The sequence below is a fragment of the Chelonia mydas genome, chromosome 2 (genome assembly GCF_015237465.2).
Source record: "Chelonia mydas isolate rCheMyd1 chromosome 2, rCheMyd1.pri.v2, whole genome shotgun sequence".
Taxonomy (NCBI): domain Eukaryota; kingdom Metazoa; phylum Chordata; order Testudines; family Cheloniidae; genus Chelonia; species Chelonia mydas.
Genome location: NC_057850.1, coordinates 79097364 through 79116862, shown reverse-complemented (window position 1 = coordinate 79116862; position 19499 = coordinate 79097364). Strand labels below are relative to the sequence as shown.

At 39.6% G+C, this 19499-nt stretch overlaps 1 protein-coding gene across 2 annotated transcripts in view; it reads left to right on the top strand.

Moving 5' to 3' along the window:
* The window catches only part of TTC39C (tetratricopeptide repeat domain 39C), a 62347-nt gene that overhangs the window by 3391 nt on the left and 39457 nt on the right, over positions 1 to 19499 (top strand). For both annotated transcript variants that reach the window (XM_037892740.2, XM_043539733.1), the window contains exons 2-3: positions 13781 to 13829; positions 15437 to 15565. In XM_037892740.2, coding sequence (XP_037748668.1) covers positions 13781 to 13829; positions 15437 to 15565 — 178 coding nt within the window. The remainder of the gene's footprint in view (positions 1 to 13780; positions 13830 to 15436; positions 15566 to 19499) is intronic.

Sequence of the window (19499 nt, the reverse complement as noted above, 5' to 3'; positions counted from 1 at the left end):
CCAAATCGGTCCGAATTTTTCTCGCTCCCTCCCTCCTATCGCACATGAGGCCCTCTTCCCTCTCTCCCTGCATCCCCCCAGAAAACATGAGCATGAGCTTTTAATACCACATATATTTGAAAACTGACCATAATTCAGTTCTTAAGGAGGGAAAATTGGATTGGGAATGAAATCTTAACTGGACCTCCCTGCATATTACCCCATAAATCGGTGTTAGCTCTCAATGGATATTCCCTTTAACTCAGTGGCTCTCAACCTTTCCCAAATACTGTACCCCTGTCAGGAGTCTGATTTGTCTTGCATACTCCCCCAAGTTTCACCTCACTTAAAAACTGCTTGCTTACAAAATCAGACATAAAAATACAAAAGCGTCACAGCACACTATTACTGAACAATTGCTTACTTTCTCATTTTTGCCATATAATTATAAAATAAATCAATTGAAATACAAATATTGTTCTTTTAAGTGTATAATTTATACAGCAGTATAAAGTAGTAATGGTCTATGTGAAATTTTAGTTGGTACTGAGTTCGTGAGTGCTTTTTAAGTAGCCTATTGTAAAATTAGGCAAATATCTAGATGAGTTGATCTACCCTCTGGAAGAGCTGAGTACCCCCAAGGGGTACCCCTGGTAGAGAACCACTGAACTGACTCACAAGAGAGCTTATTTTTCCTCAGTATTGTGAACAGATATTTAAGCAAGAAAGTAATAACTTTTTTGTCTCTGTGTAAGCAGCCTATCTGCTTGTAGATCAAACAAACTAGGCAGTTGAACTAATCTATCACACGTCAAGTCATGCAAATAATTGCAACTGGAATGACTGCTTTTGTAAACTAATTGGCATCTTGTTGGGACAAAACTTATGACTTGCCATATGTTAAAGCACACCTAACAGAGGATGATCATCGAGGCTTAAAAAATGAGTTTGATGTTAGTGAACAGGCAGCTTTCCTGGATGAATATAATCAACTTCTACAGAGACTTTTTTTTTAAATAAAAGCTTAAATTCTAGCCATAGTGGTTGTCATGACAACCTTCTAAACAACCATGAACCAAATATAAACTGATTAAATGTTGTCTTAACTCTGCAGACAGATAGCTCCAGTGCCTTTCTGGGGTACTAGTACAGTAGAATCTCAGAGTGACAAACACCAGAGTTACAAACTGACCAGTCAACCACACGCCTCATTTGGAACCGAAAGTATGCAATCAGGTAGCAGTAGAGAATGATTAAATAAATAAAGCAAATACAGTACTATGTTAAAAATAAAGTACTAAAAAAAGGAAAGCAGCAATTTTTTTTGTGCATAATACAGCTTTGAAACTTTACTTAGTCAATGTTCAGCTGTAAACTTTTGAAAGAACAACCATAACGTTTTTTTCAGAGTTATGAACAACTTCCATTCCTGAGGTGTTTGTAACTCTGAGGTTCTACTGTATCTTTGTCAGGTTGTCAGAGAATAAAAACTCACTGGAGTTTTGTCAGATTTCACTGATGCTGTTCAGGGTTTTTTGAGCAACACTGAAAATAATACAAACAGGTTAATTTTATTCTTGTGCTTGTGAAAGCAACAATAGAATTAGACCTGGAAATCTAGTAATTGGAAAAGGGGACCAGAATCAAAGGCTGTGGGAGGAGAGCGTCAGAGTACCAATCTTGCGGCAGCAGATAGGCTTACAGAGAATGATCTTTTTCACCTTCTGCTAGCCACAGCAGAGAGAGGAAGGATCTTCAACTCTGACTCCTCCTAACTGGACACTGACACAAAAGATGAAGCCTCTGTGTGGGTCCAGTGCAGCACCTTGTTAAGAATCCAGCAACCCTCCCAAGACATTTGGCTTCTCACCTGGGTGTTGCCCTTCTTAATCGTTTTACTATAAGTTGTGATAAAATTTTCAAGCTGTGGGTGCGTGAATGGGGAAGAAGTGGGGAAAGATAAATGTAAGAAATAAGAAAAGTGTGATAGAGAAACTTTATGGGGAGAAGAGAATATAGGGGAGGATGTGGTGGAAGGTCTAAGGGGATAGCGGCAAAGAGGAAGAAGACATATAAGAAAATGCAGGAAAACAGAACCATGGTCTGTGTGGAAAGGAGATAGTGGAGAAAGGCAGGAAAAGAAGGTTAAAAATAAAAGTGAGATGAGTACAGTAGAACCTCAGTTACAAACACCGTGGGAATGGAGGTTGTTCATAACTCTGAACAAAACATTATAGTTCTTTCAAAAGTTTACAACTGAACATTGATGTAAGACAGCTTTGAAACTTTACTATGCAGAAGAAAAATGCTCCTTTCCCTTTATTTTGTTAATAGTTTGCATTTAACACAGTGTCACCATTTCTTCTTAGAAATAAAGGTGAGAGTTAAAATTGGTTAAAGGAATCAAATACATACAACAATTACAAACTTCTTGAATCAGGCTTGTAGCAGTGATGAAATAAACTGCTGGCTTGTTAAGTCTTCGGTCGCTTCCAAATCATTGGAAGTTCCTCAGTCCCTTGGTTAGAATGCTCCCATTAGTATAAGTCCATAGTCCAGAGGTTTGAGCGGGAAAAAGGCAAAATGGAGATGTTTCCAGGGCCTTTTATATGTTTCCAGGACACATTGTTCTCACTGTGGATAATTACAGGGAACAAGATGGTGTTTCGAGTCTCATGGGCAAATCACATGTCCATTTATGCTTTGCTTAGTCATAGTAGAGGCCATCCACCATACTCCAGTTAGAACATTCACAGGAAAGTCCATTAAGTGTAGATAGTATCAGGGGTAGCCGTGTTAGTCTGTATCCACAAAAACAAGGAGGCGTCCGGTGGTACCTTAAAGACTAGCAGATTTATTTGGGCATAAGCTTTTGTGGGTAAAAAACCCACTTCTTCAGATGCCTGGAGTGAAAATTACAGATGCAGGCGTTATTATACTGACACATGAAGAGAAGGGAGTTACCTCACAAGTGGAGAACCAGTGCTGACAGGGCCAATTCAGTCAGGGTGGATGTGGTCCACTCCCAATAATTGATGAGGAGGTGTCAATTCCAGGAGAGGGAAAGCTGCTTTTGTAGTGAGCCAGCCACTCCCAGTCCCTATGTGCCATGTACATTGGCCAAACTGGACAGTCTCTATGTAAAAGAATAAATGGACACAAATCTGACATCAGGAATGGTAACATACAAAAACCAGTAGGAGAACACTTCAATCTTCCTGAACATTCTATAACAGATTTAAAAGTAGCCATATTTGAACAAAAAAACTTCAGAAACAGACTTCAAAGAGAAACTGCAGAACTAAAATTCATTTGCAGATTTAACACCGTTAATTTGGGCTTGAATAGGGACTGGGAGTTGCTGGCTCACTACAAAAGCAACTTTCTCTCCTCTAGAATTGACACCTCCTCAATTATTGGGAGTGGACTGTATCCACCTGATTGAATTGGTCTTGTCAACACTGGTTCTCCACTTGTGGGGTAACTCCCTTCTCTTCATGTGTCAATATAATAATGCCTGCATCTGTAATTTTCAGTCCATGCATCTGAAGAAGTGGGTTTTTTACCCATGAAAGCTTATGCCCAAATAAATCTGTTAGTCTTTAAGGTGCCACCGAACTCCTTGTTGTTTAAGTGTAGATAGGCATCTTCCATTGTGAATTAAGTGATCTTTGATGGGTCATTCAACGTGAATAGTCCCTTCAAGAAGTGCGGGCTAAATACTTTGTGGATGTTACCATGTAAGCAAACATTTGAAATACAGGTACATAGTTAATATCCATAACTTCAGATACAAAAGTGATACATGCATACAAATACCATAATCATATTCAGCAAATCGTAACCTTTCCGTAGACACCTTACATGACATACTTTATACAAGATTTGTTGCAATTGTATAAGTGGTAGCAACAATGAACTACATGGTCATATTTAATCAGATAACGTCACACACAGCACTGTACTGTATTTGCATTTTTTGGGTGTGTGTGGGGGGTCCTCTGCTGCTGCCTGATTGCGTACTTCCAATTCCAAATGAGGTGTGTGGTTGACTGGTCAGTTCGTAACTCTCGTGTTCATAACTCTGAGGTTCTATTGTAATTCTGCTTCATTACATTTTTTTTAAAAGTAAAATTGCTAATGTTGCAATGAAGAATAGTACACACATCTCATTCCTTTAAATCGCAAAGGCACTGCTTTTGTGGGAGGATGTGGCAACACTATACTCTTGCTATTTGGCTTATTCTTTGAGCTATTAGTCTCTGGATGGATTAATCAGACCATTGTAGTTAGAAATGGAAAAGACCTATTGTAGTGAGTTTATGACTACCTTGAACAGAGCATGGGCCATTCTAATCCTTCTTTTCAAATATTTTTTTAAGTCCCATGTTCTGAGGCATCTAAACATAATAGTCTAAAAACTAGTAAAAGAGAAGAAACAAAGCCCAGTAACAATGACATTGTTTAGTAATTCCGAGAAAGGGTAACAGAAGGACAGTCCACAAAAACAAGCATCAAACTCCTCATTCCAGAAGAGAACAGAAGTTGAATTTAAAAGAGCAAATAAAGCATCAATTAAGTGTTGAAATGGTATTTAAATGAAATCAAAAAAGAGGGGAAGGGAGTTCTAAAGTGCTCAGGCTACAAGGTAAAGAGCAAGATATTTAGAAAAAGCAATAGGAAAACAGTAAGACAGGAAGGACAAGTTACAATAATAGCAGTGAATATAATTGAGATTTTTTTTTAAAGTGACAGTATAGAAGACTGCAAGAATAAGGAATGAAGTGAAGGGGAAGGCATATTAATAGTGAAGCAAAGCGAATATGAAACTTGCTGCATGCTTTTTTGGGACAGGCTGAAGAGAGACTTTTGGAACACCATCATAGGTAGAACTGCAGAAAATGAGGTAAAAGCTTGCAAGCACAAACATCAGAATTTTCACTGTGTGGGTAATAGAAAAACTGCAGCTAGATTTTAAGATATTTGTAAGATTTAACATGAAGAAACTTATTGTTTCAAGATAACACAAAGCTTCAAAGCAGTGACAGCTGAATGATGGGTGTTTTGTCCATTGAAAAGACTGCAGTGGCAATGAAGAAAGAGTTAGAAGAAAAGAGCTTCTCTCAGATTTAAGGTAAGAGTCAGTACAATGACCAGTTGTTAAACAAAAAATAAGTTAAATGTCTTTAATTTTTTAAAGATATTTTTAGCTTGAGTGGAAACTAATTCTTCCTGTTTTTCTCTTTCTGCATAGGTGGCTTTTACTAAAAGAAGAATGACATCAGTGTCTTTCATCCAGTGTTGATGTGTGGGAGGATGATTGTTTCTGCAATATGCACAATACATTGCTAAGTTAATTGAAAGACATGTACCTTTTCAGTACTATTTACTGAAACTAGTCAACATATGTATGTTACAGAAACCAGGTTCTAGTGGTATCTGAATGCCAGCACTGGAAACAGTAGTGCCAACTACTGTGACTACACAATAAATTACCTTGGTATCTACTGGTCATGAAAAGTATCAGTTGTGTATATGTACGATATATTCTATAACTAGTACTAAAACAAACTTTAAAAGTTAATTAGGCAAGTGTAAATTTTAAAAACATTTTATATTTCCTGTTTGCAATTAATATGTCATTAGGAAGGCCCTTTTTAACTGGTGATACTGCTGATTCTGAAATATTAGGCCTCCACTGCAGTTTTGACAGCGGGACCCCCACCATGTGCGTGGCTCTCCGTGAAAGCCCTGGCTGCCCAATGTGGCTGACAGCTGGGAGCCCCAACCCAATGTTCCTGTTATCAGCTCTGGGCCCCCATTCATAGCCCTGGACAACTGACAGCAGAAAAATCACAGAAAAGTAGTAATGGATATTATTACTGCAAATAATAAGGTCCATTATTACTTTCCACAATTTTCCATGTCTTGTCCGCAACTCAGCTGCAGTTTTTTGACAGTCATCCCACATTTCAAGTAGGTCCTTAGTCATTAGACCAAAATCTTTCAGCTCCTTAATTCTGATATGAAATTGCTAATACAGCTAATTTTTGAATAAAGTGTTTAATAGTGTACATATGTGTCTAATGTTTTTTAAGATTATATTTGTATTTGCACAAGCTACATTAAAATCCATTAAAGGATTATTCACTGTTGGCTAAACAGACGAAAAAGATGTATATATTTTGTTTGTGAATGTTTTGTATTCCTAAGGATTTGTTTGCCATTTTGAAAATATGTCAGTAGGTGTTATCCGATCCATCCATAAGTTTAGAAGGAATAATATTTTAATTTTCACTGTTAGCTTGGGAAATATTTAAAATTATCTTCTGGAACAGATGATACATCTTGTATTTTGTTCGTGATCTTCTGGTGGTGTTTAATTATTGGATGCATTGATAAGCCTATTTTCAACTTCATAATCTCATCAGTCACATTCTAATGGACTCCAGAATACATTTCTAGATACTGCTAAATTAGCAAGTGGGGGGAAGGTCCTTAAATATTGGGTGAATATTACTTGAAATTTTGATCTGAGCTAAAATATGGCAGCTTTTGGAACTTGTGTTTGTGGAAGCAGGGAGTTAGTGGTGTGTTTTAATGCCAGATTTCTGGAAAAGTCTTAAAATAACGATGTACGTGGTGCTAGTATTTCAAAAAACATACATAAAATCTTGGTTTCATGTGCATTTTATTAATCACTCGACTGGTAAGAGATGGGAGGCCTGCTGATTCATTGTCCATGCTCATTTCCTCATATCTCTCATCTCTTGACAACTTATACTCCATGACATGGAAGACCGGCTGTGGAAAAAGTTGGAAACCTTAGAATCCTAGAATATCAGCGTTGGAAGGGACCTCAGGAGGTCATCTAGTCCAACCCCCTGCTCAAAGCAGGACCAGTCCCCAATCAAATCATCCCAGCCAGGGCTTTGTCAAGCCTGACCTTAAAAACTTCCAAGGAAGGAGAGTCTACCACCTCCCTAGGTAACGCATTCCAATGTTTCACCACCCTCCTAGTGAAAAAGTTTTTCCTAATATCCAACCTAAACCTCCCCCACTGCAACTTGAGACCATTATTCCTTGTCCTGTCCTCTTCTATCACTGAGAATAGTCTAGAACCATCCTCTCTAGAACCACCTCTCAGGTAGTTGAAAGCAGCTATCAAATCCCCCCTCATTCTTCTCTTCCGCAGACTAAAGAATCCCAGTTCCCTCAGCCTCTCCTCATAAGTCATGTGTTCCAGACCCCTAATCAGCGAAGGGCAACAAAAATGGACTCTCTCCAATTTATCCACATCCTTCTTGTAGTGTGGGGCCCAAAACTGGACACAGTACTCCAGGTGAGGCCTCACCAATGTCGAATAGAGGGGAACGATCATGTCCCTCGATCTGCTCGCTATGCCCCTACTTATACATCCCAAAATGCCATTGGCCTTCTTGGCAACAAGGGCACACTGCTGACTCATGTCCAGCTTCTCGTCCACTGTCACCCCTAGGTCCTTCTCTGCCGAACTGCTGCCTAGCCATTCGGTCCCTAGTCTGTAGCTGTGCATTGGGTTCTTCCGTCCTAAGTGCAGGACCCTGCACTTATCCTTATTGAACCTCATCAGGTTTCTTTTGGCCCAATCCTCCAATTTGTCTAGGTCCCTCTGTATCCTATCCCTACCCTCCAGCGTATCTACCACTCCTCCCAGTTTAGTATCATCTGCAAATTTGCTGAGAGTGCAATTCACACCATCCTCCAGATCATTTATGAAGATATTGAACAAAACCGGCCCCAGGACCGACCCCTGGGGCACTCCACTTGACACCGGCTGCCAACTAGACATGGAGCCATTGATCACTACCTTTCTGAAGCTCCGGGAAAAGAGGGGGGTGGCAATCTGTTGATATAATTGACGATTTAACAGCTCTCCTTCTTGCTAATTTTCACACACATATGCTCTTGTTGGGACTGTTCAGAGGTTTACAGTCTCGATCAGCGGGACTTGAGTTTAAAAACAAAACAGGGCAAATTAATTTTTTTTCCTGCATGTGTCCTGCTGACTTTGAACAACATCAGAACAATATGGAGGGTAGGGTTTCTGGCCCTGCTGGGTAGAATTGATAGACCCTATCCAGACCAGCAAAAACAAACCAAAAAACCCCCTTATCCTATAGCAGTAAGAAGAGAGGCAGAGGCAACGTGCATAATTGGGGGATGTACTAAGCAGAAAGTACAGAAATGAGAAAAGTAGGAAGTGTGTGTGTTTTTGTTTGGGTTTTTTGTTTCTTTTGGTCAGCAAGAAAAATGCAGTGAGGGGTAGAAGTGTAGAATTTTATGGGAAAGGATGTTAGGGAACCAGGCTCTGAGAAGCTCAATGCCCCTGCAAGGGTGGGGGAGATGAGCCCTAATCGTGCCTCTGTTATGAAGAGACCCAGAGAAGTGGCTTGAAGACTCTGCTGGAAACCAGGCCTTAACTTAACAGGAGCAGGGGCTAGCTAAAGGAAGCTGATCTTTCAACTTGCCTCATCAAGGGGTAAATTCAGATTTAGAGAATAGAGGATCTTTCATCTAGACAGTTGAATCCCTCAATCAGGTTTCAGAAATAACCTTGAATGAATGAAAATACACACTTAGACCACATAGCTGCCACAAGTTAATAGCTTCCCTTCAGCTTCTTTGGAGAAAACTTCACATTGCATTTGCTGCATCAAAATTATTCTAGGGACTCTTGTTTTAAGACTAATGATACTACCTACTGCATTATGTGCACATAAATACATGTCCTCTTCTCTTGAAATCAATATTACAAGAGAGGTAGCTTAAAACCCTAGAAAATTGAATTCTACAAATTTCCCCAACTGTACAGTTACTCTTTTATGGCGCTGCTTCACTGGTGATAAGCTATTGGCCATTCTGAAGGCCACTCACTGGCTTGAATTTCACTGCTTTCTGGCAGTGACTTGCAGATTTTACAGCTATCCAAGTTGTCATTTGTTTTGCAGGGCAACTGACGCTCAAGAGCCGTAGCATCCTTGCATATAATGTGGTACCGTATATAAATACTGTCTGAAAGTCAGTGTAGACTCTGCTGAAGCTATCATGCGTTAAACCCACATTTACAAAAGTATTTAATTTCTGTAAGGAGCTATCAAACCTTACATATAAAAACCAAATGAAATAATTCACGGAATATTTTAATGTACAACAATAGAGTACACAGGTAGTGGAAAAATAGTGGTGCATGCATCAGAGGCACCTAGCATTGAATTTGACTAAGCCTAAATCTCATTTTTATGATCTCTTTTCTTCTTAAAATCCCTTAATTGTTGCATTATTTTCACCTAAACCCCCCCATTCCTCCAAAAAATACTATTCCTAGTTAAAACTAAAACGGGAGGGGGAAAGGGTAGTCTTGATCTCTCCCCTGAAGCATTGGAGACAAAATTAGTAAATATATATAGAAAGCTAAGATGCTATCACTAAAAATGAACTGCTGAAGTAAGCAGTATTTACAGTAGTCATTCACATGAAGAAATGGGCCTCTATGTAAATTTAGAATCTTATTACTTCAATAGCAGACACTTGCATTAAAGTGAGTAGAAACAAGTTAATAAAGGGACATTGCTGTGAACTGCTACTTATTAGTCTATGTAGCTTGTATTAGTAAACTCAGAAGTATGAAAGCAGTTCTTTTCTAGCTGGTTTTTTAAACTACAAAAGTGAGGGTAAATGGAGATAAGACTGAAAAGTATATGGCATCATCTGAAGGAAGAACTCTTTAAATGTAAATTTGGAAAGAAGATTAAGTATTGGTGGTATCGTAGTGCCTACTACAGTATCCCAGGACTGTAGGAACTAGCTGTATTGGACATGTAACCTAAGAAAGCTGGGTTTGATCAAGCCTGGCATGGTTTGCCTTCTGGATGAGCGTGGCGATAAGTATCGGATATAGATTGAAAGGAAAGTCTCAAAAATGTCGTATTTCTAAATATTGTGGAATATACTTAAGTAAAATAAGGGTAGAAAAAGAGAGAAGACCAGTGAATGATGAAAAGAAAAGAATGGTTGTCACTTCTGCCTCTGCCCTTCAGTTCCAATTTTTTCTGTGACAAATGCTCTGTTCTTTCCACAAACCATGCTTAAAACTCTGATTAACATTAATTATATGAGTTAAATACATACATCAGGGAGGGGCAGAGCAAGCACCTCTCTTTCCTCTGAAACAAAATTAGCTATATTAAGAGCCATAGTGAAATGAACTACACTGGCATAATTGTATTGTGGCACCTAGCAGCAGTACTGTCATTAAGATAATGTAAATACTTGTTAATCCTGTTTTTACACGATTTTACCATAAAAACACCTTCTGCTTTGCACCTAGATATCCAAAGTAATAGTTAAGGATTTTCAAACATATTTCTTTACTACTTTAATTTGCAACATATTTTTAAGGTTTATAGTTGTGTTGACTTCAATGTAATTTTGAAAATATGTTGCAAAATATTACTTAACAAATCATCTACTGCACAGATACAACCTAATTTTTTTCACCTCCCTTCAACAAGCTGGGTAAGGATTTTTATAACATTGTAAGTAAGCTGTCATCCCTTATAATATAGTAATTGCCTAAGGAGAATAACTGATGAAAGAAAATAGCCTGTGATAGTATCGATTTTTTTTTTTTTATATCTTTTTCGGAAGCACGGGGAAGTCTTTAGAAATAACTGGCAATGTTTACAGAATGCATTTGAGCTGACAAAGGGCAGGAGAATTGGTGTAATAATAGGTTTTACACAATAAAGGTGATACATGAGAGCTAAGGAACTAAAGACTTATTGATCACTAGTTTAGCACCTAGAAAGAGATCACCAGCATACTTAATACATGATTTCACTGCAGTAATTGATCTCAAAGACAATTCAGCAATTGGATTTTTTTCACTCTTGACATGTTCACCTTAAAATATGGAATTTAAGTAAAACTTCTTACAATAAGTTCCTGTTTAAAACTGCTTTAGCTCCATATTTCTTAAATGTTATGTTCACTTGAGAAATGTACAGTCACATGAGCTTCACAAGATTATTTTGGGAAAAACAAAACAAAGGGGAATAGAATAAACTACTGTAGCACAATCCCCGTGCAACTCTTTGAAAATTGTTTAAAGATGATAGGTGTTCATTCCCCTTCGTGTCTTTAAGAAAAAATCATCCCTCCCAACCATATTTTAAAAAACATAACGTATATTGAGGCACATTTCATTCTAGTTCAGTGTTTTCCTCTTAAATTCCAGGAGAAGATTAGCAAATAAGGAGATGCACTCTTCTGAAGTCAGCAAATCTCTTTCCAACACTTTACTGGCTAATATTTTTTATGGTGATCTATAGTTCAAAGACATAAATCCTCATCAAGAAAATAGCATTGATGCTTGACACCATCAAAAAGAATGGTGAGGATAACAGTGTTAATGTACATTGCTGGCTAGGAAACCAGGCTAACAGATGCGGCAAAATGAAGTGACAGGCAACATTAAGATGATTATTAAATTACAATGTAGAAATTATGTGAGTGCAAAGAATTGGAGAGATTGGGTAAAATGCTGGAAGTCTAATCTGATGCAGGATGAATGGGAGGGAGTGAGGCTAGAAGTATTGGTTGCTTATTAAGAACTAATAATTTAATATCTTGCAGATTAGTGTAAAATTACTCATACTGCTATAAAGACCCCAATTCAGGAAAGCCTTTATACTCAGAAGAGTACTCGAGCAGGTCACTGGAATTTAAGTAGGAGTTTTAGGTGGAAGTGTCACTGAAACACACATAACACGTGACCGGTTTCTACTATTCTGTAACACAGGCTCTCTGTAGAGCACAGTTTAGATACTAAATAAGTGATATTTCTGGTGGCTACTCTCTTTGTTTACCTGTCAATAGCATTCAGGAGATTAAAATAGCTAGAATGTTTGTTTGAAGTGTGTTTTTTCCTCTTTGATTTTTGTATATTGGTATATTTATTTGAAAAACCCCACAGAAAGAGATTTATATTATAAAATATGTATGGGTTTATATTTACAAATGTTGTATCAAACACACTCTAATATGTATTTGAAGTGTAGGTTTTTCAGTTCTTGTTTCCATCTCTTATTTCCCTCTCAGTCCTTTTTCTCTCTTGCTTCCTCCAAGCTTATTTGCTTTATTGTTACATATAATACATAAAGTAAAACATGGGTAAACTCTGAAAAACCTGCATTGATATCTTGGCTTTCTGAGACCATCACAAACCATTCTAGTTTTACTGATATGATAATGGAAAGGATGATGATATTTATTTATTTTTACACATGGGAAAACAAATGATTTGTCCAAGGCCAAACAGTGGATCAGTTGCATTGCTGACATTATAACAAGAGTTCCTGACAGCTAGCTCTATGTTTAGCCATAGACAGGGTTTTATAGTGATTGCTGTGGTCATTCAGTCTGAAACCTGACCCAGGTACTGAATATAACCTGACTGTCTGTTTGGCCTAGGAATTGCTGTCACCCTCATGGAATTAGACCTTAATTCCCATGAAACAAGGAAAACCTTCAATGATGTAGAATTTCTTAATTCATTTACTAAAAATTAATGAGGAAGACTTCTAACCTATTTTAGATCTCTGGAACAAAGCAGATAAAGAACCAGACTTCTTATGAACTATCAAAATGGAACTTCAGGTCTCCAAGTCACATTCTTGTTATATACACATTTCTGCGGTGTCCATCACCATATTACCTGAGCACTTGACTAGATGAAAGACGCATTAGATACTTCTAGAAATAGAATACCAGGGAATATTGTAATCACTCTTACAAATAGAAATCCGTTCAGAAGTTGAGGGATAGGAGAAAACAATTAATTGGGCAGTGGGGTATGGCCAATCGCAGCATGGCTCACTGAAGGACATGCTGCCAGGTAGGTGTGAAATGCCAGGCAGTGAGGTGTGATCTTGATCCACAAAGTTGATCCAAGATCAACAAGGATAGCCTTTGAGTTGCCTTCAAAACTATCATTGGAAGGCCATAACCTCTGCTACCTTTCTGGTCCCTGCTGAGGGATAAATCAGGCAGTACCTGCAAGGTTCTTTAACATCTGAGTGCTTACCCACCAGAAGGTTGAAATAGTGTAAGGCATCCCTCAATACCTGCTCTGTTGAGAGGGCTCCAGGCTGGAGAGTGGAGCCCCTAAAATAGGTGACATTGAGCAGGGAAAATGTATGTCTCTTGTGCCTCTGCTGAATCACTGTATCTCCACGTCCCCCCCAACCTTCAGGGATCCTATGGTTTTCTGGCCTTAGACCTGAAGTGGCCCTTTCCTAGCAGAACCCCCATGGAGGGCACTCTTAACATTTGTCCCAGATTTGCAACTGCATATATGCAGGTGAATTCCTGGCTCATGTGAAGCTCCATTGGATGCAGTTGCAATATCAAGGCTTGTCTCCCCGCCCCCATGGGCTAATATTTTTGGGGCATGGAAACCCTGAAAGACACACATTTTGCAGTTTCCACCGCTTGAATTAGCAGGGGTGACTCAAATCCAGAGAATTATGTTGAATTCTTTCCATCTTGTGGCTTTTTCCCTGGAGAGTATCATGTACCCACTTCTTCCACATTATGATCTTGCATAAACCAATTTTGATTTCAGAATTTGGTCTAATGAAGCATATTTATTCCCAGACACATAACCCTTATTTCACATCAGATATTTTCTATAGGTGTTTGTTCTAGTAAACTGTATGTTTACATGTGATAACTACATTTTGTTTTTGTTTTTTTACAGAAACCACAGTCCGTTAATGAGTTTTGGGGCCAGTTTTGTCAGTTTTTTGGTAAGTGGGTGAACAAATTGGGCAGAGAGAATTCATCTCACTGTTTGTATCATTGTTAATTTCCTTGTGGATATATATGGTGCATATGGTCATTTGTTTTTTCTTGTTAGGCTCAACTCTTTCAGAATATTAAAATAATGTAGTTATAAAACATGCATAACTCATTATGTTGCATATATGGAATCTTAACTTGTTTTGCTCTTTTATGCGGTTTTAACTGGGAGTAAAGGGTTCTATAAATTCAACATCTCAAATTTATTAAATATTTACATGTTCCATCAAAAGCCAAAGACTGATTATCTTGCTTTACTGAAAAAAATTACTTATTGAAATGAAATTCATAAATTCCGCTTTGTCCTAGAAATTAACAGTTTATTATAAGTCTCATTTATCATTATTTTAGAATAAAACTGGTGGACTTCATGTGAAAACATCTTAAATTAGTACCCTTTTTGAAGGTGCAGAGGTATTTGAGGACTAAGAACGCTAATAGACTAAAGGTTATTAATGTGTGACTGGTCACATTTATGAAAATGTGTTGAGTACATCGTATATGGAGGAAGAAGAGAGAAAAGGGATGAAAACGAGCTGCTGATCTAAAAGCATATTTAGTATAATAGTATTTAAGAAAGTATTTGAACCTCATTTTTAAGTTGACCTTATTGTGTCTTGCCTGCTTAATCCTAGGCTGCAACCACATATAGAATAGTAAAGTTGTTTTTTGTTTTGTTTTTTAAATAAAAGATAATTTTATAATATTCCAGAAGTGCTTTTTTGTACATTAAATTAATTTTAAACACCTCAGTCTGTGGACTACATGACTTGGAAAGGCATATTAAAGGTGGCTTTTTCCCTCTTGCCTTAGGCCAACATGATGAAAATCTCTTAGGCTTGCTTATCTGAGTTGATTTACTGAACCAGTATAACAGCACAGTACAGCATCACTGTACCTTGCAAAACTTCTGCTTAGTTACTGTTCTAAAGATAGCTACAGCACTTCGCATGCCTATGTCATCCAGAATTTCCATTAGACAAAGTATCAGAAAAAGAAGTCAGTTATCCTGAGACCCTCTTTAGCTAGGCTAAATGGAAGCTGAAATGTTTTTTTTGTTTTTGTTTTTAACAAGAAGTATAGGGATTCTGCTCATTATCACTCATAATGCAGCGGGTTTTATTTGTTCTTGACTTTGATGCATGTTATTTACGTGAATAAATTATATAAAACAGTATGTGCGCAGACACAAATTGAATCTTGCATAACAGTAATTGAAAGTGAATTTATGTAACATAATGCATTTTTCAGCAAATGTAATATGACAGTATTTTCAGTTCAACTATAAATTAAACATTCAGTTTTGTTAAGAGAAGCAGAGTCAGCTAATAAGTTCTGATTTCAGTCTCTTGACATTTTAGTGAGGCACACTTACATGCGGTTGGGCAAGGGGTGTATATGTATCTAGCTGTGTATATGAGTCTTGAGTAGCAATTTAATCCTCAAATGTGTTTTAAAAAGACTTATTTAGTTTTTCTCTATAGTTACTGCACCAATAGCTGATGTAAATTTTCTTGTTTTGTCATTCAAATCTTTTGCATTTTATTTTTGAAAGAATGCCATGATGACATTTGAAGAAGAAAAAATGCAGTTGGCTTGTGATGATTTAAAAGCCACAGAAAAACTGTGTGAGAGTGAAGAAGCTGGAGTTATAGAAACAATCAAGAATAAAATTAAAAGGAATGTAAGTGGAGCATCTGTAAAAATATTAACTATTGTGTGCAACTGTTTGTGAAAACTTCCTTCTAGCTTTCCTTTTCTCGTTGGCATTCAAGAGGAGTTTTCATGGCTGAGCTGATGTCAGAACTGCTGTTGGGAATCTTTGTGGTATGTTTGTTCTCTAAAATTTCAATTTGCATGACAGTGTCAGTTTAGATGGGCTGGCATATGGAATTCCTAGGTTTAGAGAGGCTAATTACCAGAGTGATGGGCATTTAGGAAATTTGAGAGAGATTTACCCAGAGTTGAGGACAGCTCCCATAGGGCCACCCATATGGTTGTCTTTTGCTGGGTTAGATATTCTGAATACTGTTGGGTAGCACAACCATCATCTCTTCCATTTCAATGCAGAGGCTATCCCATACCCATATTGACATCAGAGACAGAGTGTTTAGTCATAACCTCACCGATTTTTGTGGTGGTCTCTACTGCTGGTCTGCCCTCCCAACTGGAGTATCTGTCAGGTTACCAGCTGCTTTTATCAGCTCTTAGAGGAGGCTCTTGACTCTGGTTCCTCATTGTAACCTGGTGATTTTGGTGTCTGGATGTCATTGGGGTTTAATGGTGAGCTCTCAGAATTGAATCAGTTGGGCTTTGTTGAGATGGAGTTATCTAAGGAGCCACCTGGAGTCTGATTTTTTTTTTTTTTTTTTTTTAATTTTGTACAAGGAATTTGTGACTCTACAGAAGAGCTGTGATTTATGCCAAGAAATATTGTGTCCTCTCAACATGTACTCTTTAAGGGACTGACCAGCTGCTGAATTTCTTTCAGGAAACATGCAGTCTGATTACTCTGGATAATTATTTGTTTAGTTTCTATACATAGTAATATCTTGTGACACTTCCCAGGGGTAGCCAGTGTTGTGCAGCCTGCTGTTAGCATGAGGAAGGCTTGTCTGTGTCTTCCAGGCATCAGCTCCCCAGCCCCACTGACCACAGGCAACACCAGCACCCTAGGCCTATGCAGGCCCAGCTCTCTCTACAGATAGGCACATTCCAACCCTTGAGGTCCCTGAGCATCCCCTTGGAGTGTCTGCCACTGGTTCACGAAATTCACTGCTTTCAAAGGAACAGTACATACCAGTTTACCAGTTTCACTTGAGGATCACTGCTCCACTTAACACACAGCACTTAAATATGTTTAGTCAAAATAAGTAAAATTTATTTAACAAAGATTAGAGATTTTAGAAGTAGCAAGTGAAAGTATTGGAAACACATGCTTACATATAAAATAAAATCCTAATGCCTTCTAGAGCCTAGATTTAATTAACAAGATACTATCTTGTCTAACGAAGTTTAGCTCACTTAAAATGTTTCCAGTACTTTCTAGCCAGGTTGGCTCTGACCCTCTTTTCATAAGACAGAACACACTGACAATTCATCTCCTCAGTGAAGCACCTGGGGTGTACTACATACCCCCCAATTATGCCTCAAAAAACCAGTCTTTACTCATAAACAAGACACCTTGTTTTTATTTTTTCCTGTAGATCTTTCATGTGACCAGCTAGAGAGAGAAATGTCTACTACACCCATTCTGAACAGAGCCTGTTTATCACCTTCCGGAGACCGATCTTAACTCTTGTACCTTAAGAAAAATAGTTTTCAGTATAGGTACCTAATTTCTTAAATAACATCTGCACATGCATCTTGTAATGATTAGGATGTCCAGTGTGTTACTGGCTATTGGTAGAGACTTCATATGCCACCCTTTGGTGCATTATTATGTAGATATTAGACCCTTATGCACCACGTCTTATGCCCTCTGCCAGTTGACACTAAGGGGTCCCTGGGTCACAAATATCCAAAAGTCTTGTTTGTGATTGGGGCTCCATTGTGCTGTACAAATATATAGGAAGATGCATATTCCTACCATTCCTTCCAAGGCCTTGTCAAGGGTCTGCAAGGAGAAGGGATAGAGACATGAGCTTTTCTACCCTTCCACCTCCCCATTCACCCACGCAGCCCAGCCCGGCAAAGCATCCTGGGGGCCGGAAGCGCTCGTTTTGAAGGTGTGCTCAAGAGCAACGCCCTAGTCAGCTCCCCGTATCCACCTTGTTCTTTCCTTGACCGTCTTCGTATCTACTGTTTGGCCTGGTCACAGGTCACCTCAGACCGCTGGGTGCTGGATATAATATCTCGGGGCTAGACCCTGCAATTTTCAGCTGTCCCTCTCTCCCACCCCTACTCTTCCCCATCCCTCTTCAGGGACCCTTCTCACGAGCAACACCTCATTCAAGAGTTCAAGAATCTCTTGCACCTGTGGTCGATGCAGGAGGTCCCTCAGGACATGAAAGGAAAGGGATTCTATGCCTGTTACTTCCTAATCCCAAAAGCAAAAGGGGGCTTCAGACCCATTCTGGACCTGCGTCGCCTCAACAAGTCTCTCAGAGAGTTGAAGTTTCGCATGGTCTCCTTGGCCTCCATCATCCTTTCCCTGGATCTAGGAGACTGGTATGCTGCCCTCGACTTGAAGGACACTTATTTCCATATTCAAAGGTCATAGGTGTTTCCTTCGTTTCATAGTGGGTGGACATCATTTTCAATTCACGGTGCTGCCCTTTGGCCTCTCTGGCCCTGAGGGTGTTCACAAAACATATGGCACCAGTGGCTGCTTACCTGAAACGCTGAGGGGTCCAGGTCTTCCCATATCTTGATGACTGGCTCATCAAGGGCAGGTCTTGGGAACAAGTGCAGAGGAGCCTCGATCTGGTGCGTTCCACCTGCTGTGACCTGAGCTTGTCAATAAACAAGAAAAAATCCACCTTAATGCCAGTCCAGTGAATAGAGTTCATTGGGGCAGTTTTGAACTCCACACAAGCCAGAACCTTTCTTCTGAAAGCATGTTTTCAGGCCATGTTGGACCTGATCTCCCATGTGAAGAATCACATGCTCATCACAAGTCACACCTGCCTGCGGTTGTTGGGCCGCATGCATATATGCGGTCAGTCATGCCCGGCTTCATCTTCAGCCTCTTCAAGCGTCACTGGTGTCAACCTACATCCCCAACAGGCACAACCTAGACCCGGGTAGTCAGGATGCCGGATCACATCTGATAGTCCCTGGATTGGTGGTTGGATCCTGGGTCAGTGTTGGAGGGAGTTTCCTTCGCGGCCCTGTCCCTGTCATTGACCCTGGTCTCCGATGCTTTGGACCTGGGCTGGGGAGTCCACCTGGGCGAGCCAAGCACCCAGGGCCACTGATTGCGGGACAGTCTGGCCCTCATATCAACGTCGGGGAGCTCAGAGCAGTTCGCCTGGCCTGCCAGGCTTTCTTGCCCCACCTGAAGGGCAAAGTGGTGCAGTCCTGATGGACAATACTGCTGTGATGTATTACATCAGCAGGTAGTGCGGAGCCAAGTTGTTGGCCCTTTGTCAAGAAGCTCTCGGCCTTTGGGACTTTTGTGTGCAGCATGCCATTTATCTGGTAGCTGCACATCTGCCCGGAACCAAAAATGTTTTAGCAGATCACCTCAGCAGGACCTTCTTGTCTCGCCATGAGTGGTCACTCCATCCAGAGGCAGTCAGCATAATCTTTCAGAGGTGGGTGACTCTCCAGGTGGACCTGTTCCCATCCAGGCAGAACAGGAAATACCATGTATTCTGTTCCATCCAGGGGATGGACATGGGCCCCTTCCATCCCCCAGAAAAAACAGCATGTGGTTGGGGACTCTGATGTATGCCTTCCCACCAGTGCCGTTCCTTCACAGGGTCCTTGTGACCATCAATCAGGACAGGGCAAAGCTTATCCTAATAGTCCCTACATGGCCTTGCCAGCACTGATTCGACACGCTGCTGGACCTTTTGGTAGCCGCCCCACTGCAGCTGCCTCTCTGGCCGGATTTGCTGTCCCAAAACCATGGCAGCCTTCTGCCCCCGAACATGGAGGTGCTGTACTTGACA